The 17,743-nt window shown below is 41.8% G+C and overlaps 1 protein-coding gene across 1 annotated transcript in view; it reads left to right on the forward strand.

Moving 5' to 3' along the window:
* dnah9 (dynein, axonemal, heavy chain 9) overlaps nucleotides 1-17,743 on the forward strand; it is a 585,611-nt gene that overhangs the window by 309,795 nt on the left and 258,073 nt on the right. The window contains exons 47-48 of the mRNA XM_063074264.1: nucleotides 7,570-7,731; nucleotides 11,090-11,323. Of these exons, the coding sequence (XP_062930334.1) occupies nucleotides 7,570-7,731; nucleotides 11,090-11,323 (396 nt within the window). The remainder of the gene's footprint in view (nucleotides 1-7,569; nucleotides 7,732-11,089; nucleotides 11,324-17,743) is intronic.

Consider the following 17,743-nt stretch of genomic DNA (forward strand, 5'->3'; position numbering starts at 1 on the left):
TTGACAGTGGATGTCTTTTTGTAAACACGAGGAAATCTGCAGACGCTGGAAATTCAAGCAACATAGTCATAGTCATAGTCATACTTTATTGATCCCGGGGGAAATTGGTTTTCATTACAGTTGCACCATAAATAATAAATAGTAATAGAAACATAAATAGTTAAATAGTAATATGTAAATTATGCCAGTAAATTATGAAATAAGTCCAGGACCAGCCTATTGGCTCAGGGTGTCTGACCCTCCAAAGGAGGAGTTGTAAAGTTTGATGGCCACAGGCAGGAATGACTTCCTATGACGCTCTGTGCTGCATCTCGGTGGAATGAGTCTCTGGCTGAATGTACTCCTGTGCCCACCCAGTACATTATGTAGTGGATGGGAGACATTGACCAAGATGGCATGCAACTTAGACAGCATCCTCTTTTCAGATACCACTGTGAGAGAGTCCAGTTCCATCCCCACAACATCACTGGCCTTACGAATGAGTTAGTTGATTCTGTTGGTGTCTGCCACCCTCAGCCTGCTGCCCCAGCACACAACAGCAAACATGATTGCACTGGCCACCACAGACTTGTAGAACATCCTGAGCATCATCCGGCAGATGTTAAAGGACCTCAGTCTCCTCAGGAAATAGAGATGGCTCTGACCCTTCTTGTAGACAGCCTCAGTGTTCTTTGACCAGTCCAGTTTATTGTCATACACAACATACACAAAATGCTGGTGGAACGCAGCAGGCCAGACAGCATCCATAGGAAGAATTACAGTCGACGTTTCAGGCCGAGACCCTTCGTCAGGTATCCATCCCCCACTTTTCCTTCGCTACATCGATGACTGCATTGGCGCTGCTTCCTACACGCATGATGAGCTGGTTGAATTCATTAACTTTGCCTCCAACTTTCACCCTGCCCTCAAATTTACCTAGTCCATTTTCGACACCTCCCTCCCCTTTCTTGATCTTTTTGTCTCTATCTCTGGATACAGCTTATCTACTGATGTCTACTATAAGCCTACGGATACTCACAGCTACCTGGACTATTCCTCTTCTCACCCTGTCTCTAGCAAAAGTGCATGCCCTTCTCGCAATTCCTCCGTCTCTGCTGCATCTGCTCTCAGGATGAGGCTTTTCATTCCAAGACAAAGGAGATGTCTTCCTTTTTTAAAGAAAGGGGCTTCCCTTCCTCCACCATCAACTCTGCTCTCAAATGCATCTCTCCCATTTCACGCACTCTGCTGTCACCCCATCCTCTGCCACCCCACTGGGGATAGGGTTCCCCTTGTCCTCACCTACCACCCCACCAGCCTCCGGGTCCAACATATAATTCTCCGTAACTTCCGCCACCTTCAACAGGATCCCACCACCAAGCACATCTTTCCCTCCCCCACCTTTCTGCTTTCCACAGGGATTGCTCCCTACGCGACTCCCTTGTCCATTCGTCCCTCCCATCCCTTCCTACCGATCTCCCTCCCAGCACTTAACCCTGTAAGCGGAACAAGTGCTACACATGCCCTTGCATTTTCTCCCTCAGCACCATTCAGGGCCCCAGACAGTCCTTCCAAGTGAGGTGACACTTCACCTGTGAGTTGGCTGGTGTGCTATACTGTGTCCAGTGCTCCCGATGTGGCCTTCTATATATTGGCGAGACTCGACGCAGACTGGGAGACCGTTTCGCTGAACACCTACACTCCATCTGCCAGAGAAAACATGATCTCCCAGTGGCCACACATTTTAATTCCATGTCCCATTCCCATTCTGATATGACAATCCATGGTCTCTTCTACTGTCAAGATGAAGCCACACTCAGGTTGGAGGAACAACACTTTATATTCCGTCTGGGTAGCCTCCAACCTGATGGCAAGAACATTGACTTCTCTAACTTCCGTTAATGCCCCTCTTCCCCTTCTTATCCCATCCCTTATTTATTTATGTATTTATCATTTTTTCCTTTTTCTCTCTCTTTTTTCTCTCTCTATCCCTCTCACAATAACTCCTTGCCTGCTCTCCATCTTCCTCTGGGCTCCCCTCCCCCTTTCTTTCTCCCTAGGCCTCCCGTCCCATGATCGTCTCCCTTCTCCAGCCTTGTATCCCTTTTGCCAATCAACTTCCCAGCTCTTGGCTCCATCCCTCCCCCTCCTGTCTTCTCCTATCATTTCGATCTCCCCCTCCCCCTCCCACTTTCAAATCTCTTACTCTCTCTTATTTCAGTTAGTCCTGACGAAGGGTCTCGGCCTGAAACGTCGACTGTATTTCTTCCCATAGATGCTGCCTGGCCTGCTGCATTCCACCAGTATTTTGTAGGTGTTTGTCTTCTTTTTGTAGTTGGTAACGGACTGAAAGCCTTTCTAAACTGAAGCACAGTCATCTACAGAAAACTGGTTTTCCAGTATTTGGCAGCTCTGATTGGGTTCTGTAGCTTGTATGTTGTGTTTTTCTGCTCCTCGTTTTGTCCACTCCTTTAGGCCTTGTCCTCCTTATCATGGTAGAAAGCCTCCTATTGGATGCATAACTGCTTGGTGTGGAAAATATTCTGCACATGGCCATGAGAAAATGCAGAGCTGTGCACACAACTCAGCACAAAATGGAAAACAGGCACTCCTCCATGGACTCTGCCTGCGCTTTTCACTGCATCGGTAAAGCAGCCATAATAATCAAAGACGCCAGCCACCCTAAACATTCTCTCTTCTTCCCATTCTACTTTCCCTGTAGCTGCTATACTTTATTCTGCACTGTTATTGGTTTACCTTGTTCTACCTTTATACACTGTTTAATGTATCATGATACATGCTATAGATCATAGAATAGTACAGTACAGGGCCGGCTGGTGACATCGGCGCCAGACCCGGGAGCGGGGGTTCCCGGGTTCAAAACCAGTCGGGTCCGCTCCCAAGTACGTTTTCCATCCGTGCCGGGTTGAATGTCGAGATCGCAACTCGACCTCGTAAAATAAAGGGAAAAATACTGCGAAAATGTCTGTGTGGGGAGTGGCGGGCCACACAGTCTCTCTCTCTCTCCGCGCCTTGTAAAAGCCATGAAAAAGACATCATCAGGGATGCACACACACAGATGCGCACGCACGCAGATGCGCACGCACGCACACGTGCAGACTTACATGCACGCAGGCACACGCAAAAAAAAAAGAATAGTACATTACAGGTGTTTAGTTCACGATGTTGTGCCTACTTTCTAACCTGCTCCTAGATCAATCTAACCCTTGGCTCCCACATAGCTCTCCAATTTTATTCCATCCCCATGCCTATCTAAGAGTCTCTTAAATGTCCCTAATGTATATGCCACTACCACCACCTCTGGCAGTGTGTTTCATTAAGTTGTTACTTTCATGTAAAAAGTAGCTACCTCTGATATCCCTCCCTCCATAATTTCCTCCAATTATCTTAAAATTATGCATATCAGCCATTGCCGCGCTGGAGAAAAAAATACTGGTTGTCGATTCTGTCTATGTCTTTTATCATTTTATACACCTCTCTCAACTTGCTTCCCATCCTCTTTCACTCCAAGGGAAAAACCCCAATCCAGGCAGCATCTGGGTAAATCTCCTCTGCACCCTCTCTAAAGCTTCCACGTCCTTCCTGTAATGAGATGACTAGAACTAAACACAATACTCCGAGTGTGGTCAACCAGAGTTTTTTAGACCAGCAGTATTACCTCGTGGTTCTTGAACTCAGTCCCCTAACTAATGAAGGCCAGCACATCATATTCCTTCTTAACTACCCTATCAACATGAGTGGTAACTTTGAGACTTTGAGGGATCTATGGATATGTATCCCAAAATCCTCTGATCCTCCTCACTGCTAAGAACCCTACCATTAACCTTGTACTCAGCCTTCAAAATTGATATTATAAACTGCATCACTTCACACTTCTCTGGATTGAACTCCATCTGGCACATCTCAGCCGAGCACTGCATTCTATCAATATCTCTTTGTAACCTACTACAACTTTCTACACTGTCCACAGCAGCACCAACCTTCATGTAACCTGCAAACTTACTAACCCACCTTCCACTTCCTCATCTAAGTCATCTATAAAAAGCACAAAGAGGTGGGGTCCCAAAATAGTGGAACATCAGTAGTCAGAGACGCCCAGGCAGAATGTGCTACGTCTGCTACCACCATCTACCTTTTGTGGACAAGTAAGTTCTCAATCCATATACCCAAGTTTCCCTGAATCCTATGCCTCTTGACTTTTTGAATGATCCTACCATGGGGCACCTTGTCAAATGCTTTATTAAAATCCATATGAATCACATCTCCCACTCTACCTTCATCAGTTTATTTTGTTATTTTCTCAAAAAAGGCAGGCAGGCTCGTGAAGAACAACCTGCACCTCACAAAGCCACCTAACACCACTCAATCAAACTATAGTTCTCCAAATGGTTGTAAATCATGTCTCTACGAATCCTCTGCAGTAGTTTGCCCACCATTGATGTATGACTGACTGGTCTATAATTCCTAAGATTATTTCTATTATCTTTCTTGAACAAAAATAAAATACCACTTGCCACCATCCCTCCAATCTTCTGGTACAGTGCCTGTGGCCAGTGTGGCCATAAAGATCATCACCAAAGCACAACGATCTCTTCCCTTACTCCCTGTAGTATCTTAGAGTATATCCCATCCAACCTCAGGTACTTATTGATCCTAATGCTTTTTAAATGTTCCAGTACATTCTTTTCATAACCTCAACATGTTCTCGTGTGTTATCCTGTTCTATGCTGACTTTACACCTTTTGCCTACTGTCCCTGATCAGTCCTATCCTCACTCTAGTAATCCACATGTTCTTTACATGTGTGTAGAATTCCCTGGGGATTTCTTTAATCCTACTCACCAATGCCTTCTCATGAGCCCTTCTAGCTCTCCTAAATCTATCCTTAAGCTCTTTCCCAGATGTCTTTTAATTCTCAAGAGCCCTAGCTGATCCTTACTCCCTAATCCTTAAGTAAACATCTTTCTTCCTTTTGATTAGATGTTTCACATCTCTTGTCAACCATGGTCCCTTCACCTTACCATCCCTTCCCTACCTCCAAAACTATCTAGAATGTCATGCAAGTGCTCCCTAAACAAACTGCATATTTCTGTTCTGCATTTCCCTGAGATCATCTGTTCTCAATTTATGCTCCCAAGTTCCTACCTAATACCATCATAATTCCCCCTCCCTCTATTAAATTCTTTTCTGTCCATGTCCAGTGCTATGTTAAAGGTCAAGGAGTTACGGTCAGTGACTCTGGAATGCTCACCCACCAAGAGATCTGTCACCTGACCAGGTTTAAGGTTAATTTATTACCAGAGTATGTATAAGTCACCATATACTACCTTAAGATCATTACCAAATATTAGATCCATTATGGGCTCAGCTTGTCTGCATATTGTGTCACAAATTCTTCCTGGACATATCTAACCAAATTCTGTCTTAACCGAACCTTTTGTACTAAGGATTTGCTAATCAATATTAAGGCAGACTCGATGGGCTGAATGGCCTTCTTCTGCCCCTATATCTTATGGTCTTATGGAAATTAAAATCTTGACGACAACCCTGTTATGTCTGCACCTTTCTAAAATCTGCCTATTGATCTGCTCCTCAATGTCACTGTTGTGACTGGGGGGTGGGGTGGGAGGGGGATCTCCAGAATACTCCCAGTGGAGTGATCACTCACTTGCTGTTTCTGACTTCTACCTGGAATGACTCGGGATCCCTCCTTTTTGCAGCTGGGATACTATTCCTGATTAGCAAAGTCACTTCTCCACCCCCTTTACCTCCCTCCCTGTCTCTTTTGAAACATCTACATCCCAGAAATTTTCAACTGCCATTGTGGCATCCAAGTAATAGCCATAATGTTATAGTTCCATGCCCTAAGTTCAACATTCTTGTTCCTGATATTTCTTGCATTAAAGAGACACATTTCAACCCATCCAACTGGGAAAAAAAATCCAACTTGCATTTATGTCATATCCACTGCCTATCCTTCCTCACAGTCTCTTCACATGTAGCACCTAAATTAACAGCAACTGCTCCATCCTCTGACATAACGAACTGGTTCTCTCCCCTCTGCTACTTTAAGTTAAACCCTTCGCAAAAGCTGTGCCCGCAAGGACTTTGGTCCCTCTCATGTTCACGTGTAAGCGTCCTTTGTGTACTGGTGATTCCTTCCCCAGAAGAGATCCAAATTATCCACAAATCTGAAATCCTGTTCTTTTCTTGATGGGCCAAATGGCCTAATTCTGCTCCTATATCTTATGGTCTTCATGATTCTTCCGCCACATGTTATTTACACGTGACAATAATAAACCAATTCCAATTCTAATCTGGTTAAGCTTAAACCATTGCTTTATTGAAGGATTTACAGACTGCAGCATGAGCTGATATACTGTAGATTTTTTTCAAATCATTTGAATCACCAAAAATAACAATGGTATAATATTCACTTTATCAGTGTACCGTGATTTTACATGACAACATTAGAGCAGATCTTGCAATGTGGACTCTGCACAAAACAGCAGCCTGTGTGCCTGAACTCATCTAATGGGTGTAGTATGCCTATTCTCTGATAAAGCCCGAGTGGTAGCAAGGATAAAAACGCGAAATAAATGCTGCCCACTAAATTCCCTTGAAGGACTTGTCATTGAGCAAAGTCACATCCCCAGCTTTGTTGGCTCATTAAGTTACAAGTTCCTGAGCACTTATAACCATGAGATAATAACAACTGTTGAAAATTAAGTTGATTAATCTATTTTATTTAAAGAAACAGCTGGAGCACATAATAACTAAAATCTTTATATCATGGCGGAACATGGCAAGCAGAATGCAGTAAAACTCACAGTGCACAGTAAGATTGTGACTTTGGAGCTCAACTGCACATGCATGGGTAGCCCAGTTACAAACTTCTGAAAGCTTTAGTTCCATTTGGAACTGTTGGCACTTCCCATCAAGTTCTGTTATGGGCAATTTGCACACCTCTATACTGATGACGAATGTCAGCTCACACTACAACACTGATGTTATGAGATGCACGTTGAAAAATATTTGGTAATGAAGTCTTTCCAAATTTGATTACAATTAATTATTGGAAAACTAATACAGCAATTATATATATATAGTATAGATGTTATTTTTAATTCCTTCATTTGAAGTAGAGAATATTAAAGCACACAAATTTAGCTGCATGAGAACTTCAAAGGTAACAGAGTGTCACTTTAACTGTATCGTTTATGGTTCAGTGATAGTAATGAAACCTATCCACTATCTGACCTGTACAAAGCATCTGAAGACTGTCATCCTTATCCATCAATTAGTCTGCCTATGCTATGCGGAACCAATGATTAAATACCACAGAATTTTTTTTCTCTGTCCTGCTAAGAAGTTTTGCATCTCTGATCCAAGTCGTGCAACATGAAAATAAAATGAGCAGTGATTCACTTTAAACTTCTGCACTGTCATAACTGTCTACTACTACTCACAAGCACTGGAAGTAAAGGCTCATAGTCAGCAAATTAATCCACAGTATATATCTGGTCCTATTAAATGCCAGCAAAATGATTCCATGTTTCTTTCCACACAGGTAGCTTTGTGTTTCTCACCGGTTGGTAACAAACTGCGGGTTCGCAGTAGGAAGTTCCCCGCTGTCGTCAACTGCACTGCAATAGACTGGTTTCATGAGTGGCCCAAGGAAGCTTTGGAGTCTGTCAGCCTGCGCTTCCTACAGGAGACCGACAATGTTGATGTAAGATCATTATTAATGGTGACACATTTCACAGAACTTGTTGGTGTATTTTGTATGGTTGGTGATGCCATGCGAGCTTTGCCTTTCCATCAACAGATTAAGCATCCTATTGAACTCCAAGCTGCATTTTTATTAACACGTATAGATCTGCCCAATTTAGCAATTAGTCCATTGGAAACCACAGATCCACTTGTTCTTTTATTACTTGTAAAGATAAATCATTGGATTTTGTATCAAGATTAAAATGATGTGTAACATATTCATGGACAAAGTAATGTACGTATGGAAACAGTGGAACGATCATTTGATCTGTGCACAAAGCATGTAAAAAAGGAATTAACAGTTTTAATATCTTCAAAGGAATCAAGAATTTGTATGATCCAGTACATCTATTGTGTAGTCGTACACAGTGCAATAACTGGATATCTGAAGTCTATTAGAAAATTCCCATATTTTCTTTTAAAGATTAAATAATATTTTGTTGCACTCATCTTAAAAAATGGTTTGACCATTTAAACTAAAGTAGGAGAATTGTGTTTCCTGTAGATGATGTTCATATCTTTCTGGCTGAATTGCTTCTTTAAAAACATAACAATTAAGGAAATTACATGTTTGGACAGCAGTCAGTAAGTGGGATCCACATAATTGCAGTTAATGTACCCTGAGACTGGCATAAGACATCAAAAGTACATTTAAGTAAAATATTCACATTGAATTTAATAACCACTTAGAATACTATATATGCTTCTGGTTACCAGAGTGGAAAAGAAATATTACCCCAATTGAAAGGATGAAAAGGAAAGCAGGTAGAATGATTGAAGGGATGGAAGAACTGGATTCTGAGGTGCAATTATATAAATTGGGCTTGTCCTCCCTGGGGAAGAGAGAATTGATTGGTGATGCGTGATCACTGTTATTAGGATTCTAAATTATCTTAATAATGCAACTATTTATAGCTATTTTAACTCCATGACAACAAAAACAAAGCATGTGTTTTGAGCAAGGTAAGTGCAGAAACATTATTTCAGCAAGATGGTGAGTGATCAAGTAATGGATCAGAGGAGTGCAATTTCTTGATACATTCAAATGTAAATTAGATAAATTATCAGGGAAAGTAACATTTTAAGATGGAATAAATTTGCAGTTTAAAATAAAGCAAGGACATATTCTTTTGGGAAGAAATAGATGATTTTAGATCTGTGCTTAAATCTTTCCACAACCAGTGTTTTTACGTGTCATGTCTGGGTCCTGCAGTCTAATTTATAGAAATTGACTGCTATGAACTGAGAATATATTTATTTTAATTGCATAACTGTGGGTGGTGGGGTGGAGATGCATCTCTGTCAAAGGAGGTGCAAGGTGCTCCTTCCCTCTGCTAGCCTGCAGGTGTTTCACCCGTTTAGACCCCCAATCAGCCTCAGGTGAAGTTATGGGTGGATAGTCGTATGAGTGGCTGGTATATATCCCAAGTCCTGCTTATGCAATCACTGACGCCAGGCAGACAATCTCTGAAGGGTATTGATGATGGCTGGGGTCGCCTGCCTTGTAAAGACACTGCCCAGAAGAAAGCAATGATGAACCACTTCTGTCGAAAAATTTGCCAGGAAGCATCATGGTCAAAAGATCATGCTTACCCACGTAATACAACATGGCACATAATGATGATGATTATTTTATAACTGTGTAAAAGGTGACTAAAATACAAACCAGACGGAATCTGGTGTTTTTATATCTGACAATTCCTTTGTTTTCTGTGCAACACCTTCACTGCATGTATTGTTACTTACAGTCTCAGTCTTGGCTCCATTCAAGTTAGAACTAGCTGGAACTATTTTTAATTTGAATTGGTTGTTAACAAGTAGAAACATTTTAGCTTTAGCACTACCTTTTTTAATTTTAATCACCAGGGTTACCAGTGCAATAAAAATGTTGGCCTTGATTGACAAACAAAGGTTTTCATGCTTTGTTCTTTGAAAAATGAACCCTAGCTGCATAAAAGAAGGAATTGCAATTTAGATTAATGGAAAGTAGGGACAAGCAGGAGTAATGTTACAATTTATTTGAACCCATTTGGGACTACATAAGCATTATCCACTCAGGATAGAGTTCACATATCCCCGTGCTTTTAGAATCTGCTACTATAATTATGTTCCTTCTTAAACAGATCCTTGATTACAGGGAAACCAATCTATGTGCCTTTGTGCATCTGCAGATATGTGTATCTGAATAAAGATGGGCATTCTTCCGTTGGTAACATATCTAACATTCAATATTTAAAATAAAAATGGGAAGGAAACATCTATAATGATTAGATTTTAGAACATCTGCAATGATTTATTTTCTGTGGAAGAGCAGTCTCACTTGATTTAAGTTCCCATTTTCTGCACTGAGATAAATGGGTAAAGATATATAGTACAATTGTGGATATTTGGTTATCTGGGGCTTGCTGTACTGTACTGAAATGATGTTCATGTTAACTACAAGCAGATGAAATGCTGTTAAGTTTAAATACTAAATAGAAAACAAATCCTAATTAGTTTCTATTTTCTTGGTGGTGGTTGTCCATCGTGTCTGACAATGAAAAGAAACCTGTGCAGGGGAATTTTGAAGTGGAAACATCATTGCACTGAGGCAGTTTCACTCCCTTGACCTCAAAAGTCCAAATTAGTGGTAGAAACAAACATCGTCGCAGACTGGGGTCTTCCTTGGTTGGAGTGGATGACCGTGACATCTCCTGTGCCTTGTCATGCCGTTTGCTCTCCATGTAGCATTGCAATAGAACCTTCCTAGCTGTTGAATCTCACTGTAGATCTCATTCCCCCCCCCCCCCCGTACACCAGAGCTGACTTCACATGCTGGGATAGACATGTCCCTGACTCACCGGGGTACGATGCTGCCAGCTTACCCTCACATGGTTTAGCCTGCCTGCTGAAGTGGGTACCAGGGTGTGGCCACTTTTATATGTAAGCATCTACTTGTAGCCACAGGTGAGAGCTGAGAGTCTGGTGGGGACCAAATGGGAGTGACCTGCCCCAGAATGAATGCTACAAGCCCTTTCACCAGAGCTGCTACTCCTCCCTGAACCTCATACACCGCATGCACTTTCTGAACTCTGTTGAAAAAAGTCATGTCTCAGACTGCATGGCTGCAATTAGTGCTGTCCTTGATGGGAAATGCTGGCAAAAGAAGATGATTTCTGTGTGAGTCATAGTATATGAGGATTATGCATGAATATGTCAATACCTTGTAGTTTTGTCCTAATTATAATATTTTAGTTAGCAATATAAGCACCTAATTTCTTATCACTAGGAAGCATTTTAACAACACATTTTTCTCATAACTTTTCCTTTCTCTTTAGCCTTCAATTCAAGAATCTGTAAGCAAGTTTATGGCATATGTGCACACCAGTGTCAATGAAACATCCAAGTCCTATTTAATTAATGAACGACGATATAATTATACTACACCCAAGTCATTCCTAGAACAAATCAAGCTGTATCAAAACCTGCTAGCTAAGAAGAGTAAAGAGCTTACGGCCAAGATGGAGCGTCTGGAGAATGGACTGCAGAAGCTAAACAGCACCTCAGCGCAGGTAAAGCACAGCCCTTATGCATATTACTAGCAAAATCAAGTTTCTTCCTAAATGGTAAATGCGCTCTTCCCAATGAAGTACTCCTTTTGCAAACTGTGTAACAGGCATCTTAAAAGCAATCAAACTGGAAAGGCATTCAAAAAAATCTACACAAATTCTGTTGTAAAATGAATCAAGGTTGCTGTAGTGTAGACACAAGATGATGGGATGTAGCTTGTCGTTTGTGCAGGAACTTCATTTCTGATACTGTTTGGGTGAGATGTACAGTTTTTCCCATTGTCACTATTGCAGCTGTATTTCTGTTTATTTTATACAAAATTATTATTTTTAAATCATCAGTTAGATTCAGAGATCTGAGCTCTCAGTGAATGCATGTAATAATACTGACCAGGCAGTTAAAACAGAGATATTTTAGCCCAGTCTCTTATGTGTTGCAGATTTATAATAACGCTAATTTACTCTGAGGATGAAAGTTAAAAGCAAAGCTTTTATGTGACCTTAAACCCTTCCTATACTTACCAGAATGTGAATAATTTTCCTTTGGCATAAAATGAAGCTTATGTACTCAGGCTGCCTTTCCAACTCCTCCCACAATTACAAGTTGAAGCTCAATAGGGACTCAGTATAAGATCTAAAAAGGAGCACCTCCAGGCTTTTTTCCGGTGGCCCAATGCAGTCACAATTCATTAGCCAGGGCAAATAAAAATAAGATGGGGAAAAGCAGAGCAGCCATTGTTCGAGTGGCTGTCGTGTGAGTGGACCAGTGTTAGAGAGCTGAGGCTTTGGCTCAGTAGGCTTGGGTGGGGTAAATTTCTAGTAAGTTTCTTCTTCTTCATTCTTCATCTGCTAGTGCAATGAAAATGGCTCCAGGGGCTGTGTTGTGTTCTTTGTGTGAGATGTGGGGATTCTGGGGACTACCAGCCTCTCAGAAAACCACATCTGCACCAGGTACACCAAGCTGCAGCTCCTCAGAGAATTTGTTAAGGAACTGGAGCTGAAACCCGGTGACCTTTGGCTCAAATCGGAAACCGAGGAGATAATAGAGAGGAGCTACAGGGAGATAGTCACCCATAAGTTGCAGGAGGCAGGTACCTGGGTGGCTGTCAGGAGAGGGAAAAGAAATGGGCAGCCAGTCAGGAGTAGCCCTGTGTCTATTCCCCTCAATAATAAATATTCCACTTTAGATACTATTGTGGGTGCGGAGCAACCAATTGTCAGAGCCGACTGGGTCTCTGGCTGAGTCTGGTGCTGTGGTTCAGAAGGGAAAGGGAAGAAGACGACTGCTGTATTGATAGGGGACTCCATAGTTAGATGAGTAGATATGGGATTCTGTGGACATGAAAAGGATACCTGGATGGTATGTTGCCTCCCAGGTGCCAGGGTCAGGGATGTCTTAAATAGTGTCCACTGCATTCTAAAGGAGGACGGTGAGCAACCAGCTCTTAGTGTATGTTGACACCAATGACATAGGTAGGGAAAAAAGGTCTTGAAGAGAGAATTTAGGAAACTAGGTGGAAAACTGAAAAGCAGGACCTCTAGTGTAGTAATCTTTGGATTGCTGCCTGTACCATGTGTCAGTGAGGGTAAGATTAGAATGATTTGGCAGATGAATGTGTGGCTGAGGATCTGGCTTCAGATTTCAGAATCATTGGGATCTCTTCTGGGGAAGGTATGACTTGTATAAAAGGGATTGGTTACATCTGGACCCGAGGGGGGCAATATTATTGTGGGCAGGTTGCTGGAGCTGTTGGGGAGGATTTAAACTACTTTGGTAGGGGGATGGGAACCGGATTGATCGGGCTGAGAATGGGGCAGTTGTGAGGCCACTAGATGCCGTGTGCAGTGAGACTGTCAGGATGGACAGGCAGGTGATGGGGCAAATTTGAAGTCAGTAGAATGAGGAGCAGTGTAACATAGGGACAAAATCAAAAAGGGTGATAAGTACAGAAATGAAGCTCGCAGTATATGGAATAATGTTGATATTCTTGTAGCACAGTTAGGGATTGTCAAGTATGACATTGTGGGCATCACTGAGTTGTGGGTGAAAAAAAAATCATAGTTTGGAGCTTAACATCCAAGGATGATCCATTGTATTGAAAAGACGGGCATGTAGGCAGAGGGAGTGGGGTGGCTGTAATGGTAAAAAAAATGAGATCAAATCTTTAGTAAGGTGGCAGAGGAGCAGAAGATGTAGATTCCTTGTGGATAGAGTTAAGGAAATGCAAGTGTAAAAAGACCCTGATGGGAGTTATATACAGGCCTCCAAACAGTAGCCATGTGTGAGCTACAAATTACAATGCAAAATAGAAAATGCATGTCAAAAGGACAATGCTACAATACTTATGGGGGATTTCAGTATGCAGATAGATTGGGGAAATCAGGTTGGTGTTGCATCCCAAGAGAGAATTTGTAGAATACCTCTAAAATGGCTTTTTTGAGCAGCTTATGGTTGAGCCCACCAGGGGAAATGCTATTTTGCTTTGGGTAGTGTGTAATGAAATGGATTTGATTATAAAATCATAAGATCATGAGATATAGGAGCAGAAGTAGGCCATTTGGCCTTTCGAGTCTGCTCCGCCATTCAATGGGCTGATCCAATTCTTCCAGTCATCCCCACTCCCCTGCCTTCACCCCATACTGTCCTGGCTAATCAAGAACCTATCTATCTCTGCCTTAAATACACCCAATGACTTGGTCTCCACAGCCGCTCATGGCAACAAATTCCACAGATTTACCACGCTCTGACTATAGTAATTTCTCCGCATATCAGTTCTAAAAGGAAGTCCTTTAATCCTGAAGTTGTGCTCTCTTGTCCTAGAATCCCCTACCATGGGAAATAACTTTGCCATATCTAATCTGTTCAGGCCTTTTAATATTTGGAATGTTTCTATGAGATCGCCCCTCATTCTCCTGAACTCCAGGAAGTACAGCCCAAGAGCTGCCAGACGTTCCTCATACAGTAACCCTTTCATCGCTGGAATCATTCTCGTGAATCTTCTCTGACCCTCTTCAATGTCAGTATATCCTTTCTAAAATAAGGAGCCCAAAACTGCACACAATACTTATAGAGCCTCAACATCACATCCCTGCTCTTATATTCTATACCTCTGGAAATGAATGCCAACATTGTATTCGCCTTCTGTACAACCAACTCAACCAGGATACTGTGTACATGGATTTTCAGAAGGCCTTTGACAAGGTGCTGCACATGAGGCTGCCTAACAAGAGCCCACGATATTACAGGAAATTATTCACATAGATAGGAGATTGGCTGATTGGCAAGAGGCACAGAGTGGGAATAAGAGGAGTCTTTTCTGGTTGGCTGCACTGACGAGTGGTATTCCTCAGGGGTTGGTGTTGGGATCGCTTCTTTTTACGTTATATGTTAGTGATTTGGATGATGAAATTGATGGCTTTGTCGCCAAGTTTAGGGACAATATGAAGATAGGTGGAGGGGCAAGTAGTGTTGAGGAAGCAGGGAGGCTATAGAAGGTTTTAATCAAATTAGGAGAATAGGCAAAGAAGTAGCAGATAGAGTAGAGTGTTGGGTAGTATATGGTCATGCAGTTTGGAAGAAACAAAGGCATAGCCTATTTTCTAAACAGGCAGAGAATTCAAAAATCTGAGGTACAAAGAGACATGTGAGTCCTCGTGCAGGTTTCCCTAAAGATTAATTTGCAGGTTGAGTTGGCAGTGAGGTAGGCAAATGCAACCATAGCATTTATTTTGCGACAACTGGAATATAAAAACAAAAATGAAATGCTGAGGATTTAAAAGGCACTGATGAGATCTCACTTGCAGTATTGTGAGCAGTTTTGGAACCTGGTCTAAGAAAGGATGTGCTGACATTAGAGAGAGGGTTCAGAGGAGGTTCACAGGAACGATTCTGGGAATGAAGGGTTATCATATGAAGAGTATTTGATGGCTCTGGGCCTGTACTCACTGGAATTTAGAAGAATGACAGAGAATCTCATTGAAATGTAATAGATGTTGAAAAGCCTAATTAGAGTTGATGTGGACAGGATGTTTCCTATGGTTGAAGAGTCTAGGAGCAGAGGACATAGCCTCAGAATAGAGGGACTTCCATTTATAACGGAGTTGACAAATAATTTCTTTAGCCGGAAGATGATGAATCTGTGGAATTCGTTGCCACAGGAGGCTGTGGAGGCCATATCATTGAGTGTACTTAAGGCAGAAGTGGATAGGTTCTTGATTAGTGAGGATGCGAAAGGTTACGGGCAGAAGGTAGAATGGGGTTGAGAGGGAAAATGGATCAACCATGATGAAATTGCAGAGCAGACGATGGGCTGAATGGCCTACGCCTGCTGCTGTCTCTGATGGCCTTATGGTTCTAGTGTGTGGAGATGTTGTTTAGCCTTACTGCTTGGGGAGAGTTACAGGTTTTGAATCTGGTGGTCTTAGCGAGGCTGCTACATAGCTTCCTTCCTGATGGGAGTGGTGCAAATAGTCCATGAGCAGATTGGGTGGAATCTTTTATGATTCTGCTAGCCCTTTTCTAGCACCTTTTTGTATATATGTCCTTGATATTGAATAGTCCATACTGGTGATGCATTGGGCATTAGTTTTAGTTTTGACTACCCGTTGTGGAGACAGTTTGAGCTCATTGTCTGCGTTGTGCTCTGTACCTTGCTGAGATTGTCAATGATCTTAATGAGTGATGGTGGGGTGATTGGAACTGCCATTGCTTGCATATTGTGTATTGGATTGTGGTGGGAATAGGGGAGGAGCAACACATTAGATTGGATTGGAATTAGGGATGAATGAATCTTAGGTGGTGTTCATGACCAGCATTTTCAGTGGGAAGTATATCGAGGGGTCAGGGTTGAGGTCACGTGGGAGTGTGGGTGATTTGAGTTGGGAACAGCCCCTCTTGCCTAATGCCAGTGTGTTGCAGCTTCTCCACAATGCTCCAAAATGAGTGTTCCACAAGGAATTGCCTCAGTTAATGCATCCTGGCACATACATTGTGCCAAGGATGCAAGGGTGATTTATTCTAGCTAGTTCTTCTTAATTTCAAAAATAAAAATGAGCAATCCTAGAAATGATTACTGTCATGTTTCATTCAGTCATGGGAAGATATGCTCTTCAGTTACATAATACTGAAATCAAAGTCAGCATTTATCGTCATTTGCACAACTATCTGTAGGCACAGGCGCAATGAAAAATTTGCTTGCTGTGTCATCACAGACACATACCATCAAATAAGCAGCATTCACAAGAAAAACATAAATTCTACACAATTTTTGCAAGAAAGAACACAATTAGATCAAAAATACAGGGTGGTCAAAGCAGTCACGGTATTGCTAAACTGCGGTGATTAAGGTTGTTCCGGTTGGCTCAGTCATCAAATGATTGAATCAGAACAGCTGTTCTTGAATCTGGTAGTTTGAAATGTATCTCCTGCCTGAAGGTGACTGTGAGTAGGTGGCATGGCCTGGAACAAAATTTTGTTAAGTAATTGCATAGTGTTCCTCATTCAGGGAAAGCGTACTGAGAACAAAACTTTTCTTAAGGGAGGAATTTAAAGGATGTTCAATTTATTTTAAGAGCATGCCCTTAATTTATTTTTGATTTGAATTTTAATTTTGTTCAGTAACACAGTTGTTTTTGAGTGCATAGAGCACTAAATTTCTCAGAATGCATTGCATGCATAGTACAATAATATATTCCTGCTCAAACCAAGTAATTAACAACTTCATCATCACTTGTCACTTCCTTGCCTGCTGAGGTTGATGGAATTTTGCAAATTCATTTTGTGATCTGCATTTATTTTTATAAGATCTGCCTGCAGGGTGCATGATCTGTGACACTAGTACATCAGATTTCAAGACCTGATTTTCTATATGGTTCAATGTGATTGTTCTTAGCAGTGTACGTGTGTGAATGCATCTGGCACAAAATATCATGTCCTTTCGGGAGTTATCTTCTGATGCAAACCATATGTCCCTTGATCCCAGATGATGCTGTAGAATATTACTTTTGCCACTAGATTAAAGTACGTGCTGTTAATGAGATTTAAAAAAAATCACAATGCAAGCCTGAATATTTTGTGCTTGTGCATCTTCGGAGAAATATTTTGTGCTTGTGCATTTTCGGCGCTGGTTTGTTATCTTCAAATCATTTCAAAGAGCTAATGTTAATAAAATAGGCACCAAGACACAAAGTGAGGTTTTGTGAGATTTGAGAGTAAAAAAGCACAATAGGATATATTATCCACTTTCTTCATTTCCTGCCAGATTCCGTCACCCGCAACCCCTTTTTTGCCTCCTCCCATCACCTCCCAGCCTCTGTCACTATTTATACACTGTCCTCTTCCATCGGCCTGTTACCCCTCTCCGCCTGGACCCACATCACTTGCTAGCTCATAGAGCACCACAGCACAGAAACAGATTCTTCAGC

The sequence above is a fragment of the Mobula hypostoma genome, chromosome 22 (assembly GCF_963921235.1).
Source record: "Mobula hypostoma chromosome 22, sMobHyp1.1, whole genome shotgun sequence".
In the NCBI taxonomy this organism is placed as follows: Eukaryota; Metazoa; Chordata; class Chondrichthyes; order Myliobatiformes; family Myliobatidae; genus Mobula; species Mobula hypostoma.